This window comes from Malurus melanocephalus, unplaced genomic scaffold, assembly GCF_030028575.1.
Source record: "Malurus melanocephalus ecotype Western Australia unplaced genomic scaffold, MMel_1.1 scaffold_59, whole genome shotgun sequence".
NCBI classification, from domain to species: Eukaryota; Metazoa; Chordata; class Aves; order Passeriformes; family Maluridae; genus Malurus; species Malurus melanocephalus.
Genome location: NW_026623291.1, coordinates 1,147,184 through 1,151,425, shown reverse-complemented (window position 1 = coordinate 1,151,425; position 4,242 = coordinate 1,147,184). Strand labels below are relative to the sequence as shown.

Sequence of the window (4,242 nt, the reverse complement as noted above, 5' to 3'; positions counted from 1 at the left end):
TGAGGTGCGGCGGTGGGGCAGGCGGCTGAGCTGTCCGTCTGCACCAGCTCCTGTTCCTGCATAAACACCCGGCAGGGAGGGAACCACCGGCTAAGGCAAACAGTTACTGATTTACTGCCACGCCGCCGTGCCACATTGTTGACTGTGGGGTTAAATTACCTGGAGACGGACCCCGGCAGAGCAGACGGCAGCTCGTGACTCAGACAGGGATCGTGTCCCGGCCCCATGCACCCTTGGCCCATGCAAGTTTGCAGGATGCTCCAGCCCAGAGCTGGGGCTGCCTCTGCCAGCAGCAAGGGCACATCAACGGGAACAGGGCAGGCTTCATCCTCCTKCARGCTGTGGAGGASATGGGTGCTGGCAGAGTGACAAACGCTCATTTGAGCAGGGCAGATGTGCCAAGTGGGTGAGCTGGGCCCACTCAAACCATCCCCGGTTWGACATTGCCTGGGGCAGTGAAGTGTCCTGACCCACCAGACGTGCCATCAGAAGGGTATCCCGGACAGGACAAAGGGATTGGGGTCATACAGCCCTTGGAGCACCGGGAGAGCACATCAGTGCCTCACTCCCTGATAGCCACTTCCCCAAATGGTGCTGCCGGTTGGTCCACCCGCATCCCCAGTGCTGTGAGGATGGCTGGGTCCATGGGACAGGGCTGCGGCCAGGCAGGAGCTCCCGTGGCTGCGGGGAGGTGCAGGGCAGCCCTGGCACAGGCGCCTGCCCAAGGCACAGGCAGCCTGGAGGACCCTTCAGTCGAGGAGCGAGAGCTGGAGAGCAGTGGCTGCAACAGGAGCAGGAGCTGGGTGAGCAGCAGCGGAGCTGAGCCACAGCCCTGTCTGCACTGCTGCTTCCTCCCAGCCCCGGGGCATCAGCCCCATGCCAGGGGCTCCGTTCACTCCATTCAGGCTCATGACCGTGGCCGGGGCAGCGCAGGGTGAGTCTGAGCAGGGACGGGTCATGCCCTGTCCCCGGCGCTCCCTGCGAGCGGCACCACTCCATCCCCACGGCCGCTCCCCACGCAGGACCACGGCGACCCAGCGCCCCGGCGGGCTCAGTGKGGGGCTACCGGGGGTCCGGCGTGCGGGGGCCGTGGCCGGGGGTGCTTGGCTGCTGTTCCTGCCGGGCGAGTTCTCAGCATGGCCGCCCAGTCTCCTCGAGGCTCCCCCTCCCTGGTCGGCAGCCAGCAGCGGCAGATACCTGATACTCGGGTTGTGCAAGCGCGAAGGGGGAGCCTGGCCCTGCCCGGCCCTTGGGAGCCACCCGGAAGGCCGAGCCCGCCGGCCCCACCTGGAGAGGAGCTTAAAGGCCGGCCGGGCGGCCASAGCGCAGCCGGTTCCTGCACCATGCCCACGGCCCGCAGCGTCCTCATCTTGGCGGGGCTCCTGGCTCTCTGGGCAGAGCTGCCGGCAGCATCCGCCCAGAATGACACCAGTGAGTATGAGCGCATGGCCCGGCACGGCTCGTCACGGCACGCCCGGCGAGCGGCCAGCATCCCTCCCTCCCCTCCCAGCCCCGGGGCAACCGGCGCGGGGGCCGGGGCGAGCGCCAGCCTGTGCCCGGCGCGGTTGGGCTCGGCAGCATCCCTGGAGCCAGCCCCGGGGCCGGGGCAGCATCTCCCAGAAATGGACGCAGCGCTCGCCCTGCCCTGCCCTGCCCGGCGCCGGCCGCCCCTGCCCACGCCCCCACCTTTGCCTTGCAGCAAAAGCCGGCGTGTGCCCGGAGCCGGCGATGGACTCGGTCAACTGCACGGTGGGGTGCCAGTCCGATGGCGACTGCGAGAGCACCCTCAAGTGCTGCCCGGCAGCCTGCGGCAAGGCCTGCCAGAAGCCTGACGGTAACACTCCCTCCTGCTCCTGGCCGTGCTGCCCAGAGTCCGTGCCATTGCCATGAGCCAGCAGCCCATCCCAGCCAGCAGCACTGGTGCTCCAGGGTGCAGTRGTGGCCACTGGCCTGGGTGCCCGATGTGTGTCCGGCTGCAGCACAGGGATTGGGGGCTGCATGGGAGCAGGGGTGTGCTCCTACTGGGTCATGATCCTGCTTTCGTCTTCTTAACGATGCAGTGGCTGAGTGGACATCCCCAAATGATGCTGGGGATTGACTGGAGGGTGGGATGCTCCCCTCTGCAGCTCTTGTTGCCTGCTGAGCCCCGTGGGCAGCTGCCAGCCCAGGATGTGGGCGCTGTTCTGTTGTCACTCACCACAATGATCCTTCTGAAGAGCAACCCAAGGAGATGGGTGCAGGAGCTGGAATCTGCAGCTGCAGAACTTGGATGTGACCTGGAGGTCTGGTGCCTCCGTGGCTGCCTGCGGGCCAGCGCTGGTTTGGCTGCACCACGGTGGAGGGCAGCACGGTGCAAAGCCAGAGCTCAGTGCCAGTGGCAGGCAGTGGCACAGAGGGGCAGGGGCCCCACCCTGCCAGGCAAAGGTTGTCTGGGGGGCACATGGTCAGGGCTGAGGCCTAGGCTGAGCCCCCATGCCATGAACAGACAGCCATGGCAATTGTGGAGGGCAGCAGGGCCAAGGCCTCCATCATGTCTGCATGTCACAACTGTGCGTCCTGTGCCAGCCATGTGTCCCTGGGCAGGAACAGTGGGCATAGGGACCACTGGGGACCGTGGCATCTGGGGTGACCATGACCACTGGGGATGCCGTGTGTCCCCATCAGGTCCAGCTGGCAAGGAGCACTGACAGGCAGAGCTATGGGATGGGGAAATGCTGAGTCCCATGGTGGTCCCTCCTCCATGGCAGGTAGGGGCCAGGGCTGTGCCCGCAGCTTTGGGAGCTGCAGGGTGGGCCCTGCCCCGCATGCCAGGGCCAGCAGGTCTCAGTCATGCTCCTTTGCCTTTCAGAGAAGCCTGGCATTTGCCCACCCGTCAACCCAGGCATCCCCATGCTGGGCATCTGCTCCAACCAGTGCAAGACTGATGCCAACTGCTCTGGGATCCAGAAGTGTTGCAGGAATGGCTGCGGCAAGGTYTCCTGTGTGACGCCCATCCACTGAGGTCAGTTGGGTGCACTCCAACCCCAGGGATCCTGCAGCACCACAGCATGGCATCCATGCACCCGTCCCACTCACATCCTCTGCTCCTTTGCAGGTGCAGCCACCTCCTGCCAGCCCAGCCACAGGGAAGCTGCTGCCTGATGCCCATCCCAATGTCCCGGCCCTGGCCCTGCACCATCCCCCCGGCTTGGAGCCTTCAGCCTCAGTTTCCTCCCTGGGGTTCCCCACTCGGGGCAAGCCCCCCACACTCTCACCAATAAAGCAGCTTCTCCCTGTCACGTTGTGGCTACCTCTCCATCTTGCACCATGGCCACCTCTCCAATCTATGCCATGGCCACCTTTCCATTGTATGCCATGGCCACCTCTCCATCCCGCACCGTGGCCACCTCTCCAATCTATGCCATGGCCACCTCTCCAATCTATGCCCATGGCCACCTCTCCATCACGCACCATGGCCACCTTTCCAATCTATGCCATGGCCACCTTTCCATTGTATGTCATGGCCACTTCTCCAATCTATACCATGGCCACCTCTTCAATCTGCACTATGGCTACCTCTCCATCCCGCACCATGGCCACCTCTCCATCCCATGCCAGGGATGCCTGGAAGAGCTCCACACAAGCAGCAGCACTGTCTGACTCTGTCATGCCTCCAAGGGTCCCCAGCCTGCACCCTGCCTGGAATGCCCATGGGATCACTGTCCCACACTGGCTCCTCCACCTTGGCTCCTCCACCATGCTCAGAGCAGAGCTCTCAAGGTGCAGCTGTGTCCGTGTCCCATCAGAGCAGAGGTGCTCTCTGCTCCCTGCCCTGCAGTGGTCAGGGGACAAACAGGCTGCAGAGTGTGCCCGTACACGAGCATCACCCAAACTGCTCCTTTCCTTCACCCTCCCAGCCTGGCCGTGGCACCTTGCCCACAGCAGAAGCCTGAAGGAGCCTTGGGCAGTGCAGCCCACATGCCCCAGTCCCATGCCTGTCCCTGCCACATCCCTCCCTGCCTGCTCACAGCTGAGCTCCCGCTCCTGTCCTCTCCTGGCACTTCCTGCTCTCCACAGGTCTCCAGGGGCCCTGTTCCTTCCATACCTGCCTGCTCCTGTTCCCATCCCCTGGGATCAGAGCATGTCCATCCTGCCAGAGAGGAGCTGGCACCCTCAGAGCTCCCACCCTTTACAGGGGATGGAGCAGAACCATCCCCTGGGACTGAGTGAGCCCCACATCCTGCCCAGTGGCTGGTGCTGGTT

General features: G+C 64.5%; 1 protein-coding gene across 1 annotated transcript; it reads left to right on the top strand.

Moving 5' to 3' along the window:
* Positions 1-1,121: 1,121 nt before the first annotated feature.
* On the top strand, positions 1,122-3,276 carry LOC130573511 (WAP four-disulfide core domain protein 2-like). The gene is made up of 4 exons (XM_057365981.1): positions 1,122-1,431; positions 1,700-1,834; positions 2,849-3,001; positions 3,095-3,276. Exons 1-3 carry the CDS (start codon positions 1,137-1,139, stop codon positions 2,998-3,000), a joined length of 582 nt encoding a protein of 193 aa, XP_057221964.1. The 5' UTR covers positions 1,122-1,136; the 3' UTR covers position 3,001; positions 3,095-3,276.
* Positions 3,277-4,242: the final 966 nt, after the last annotated feature.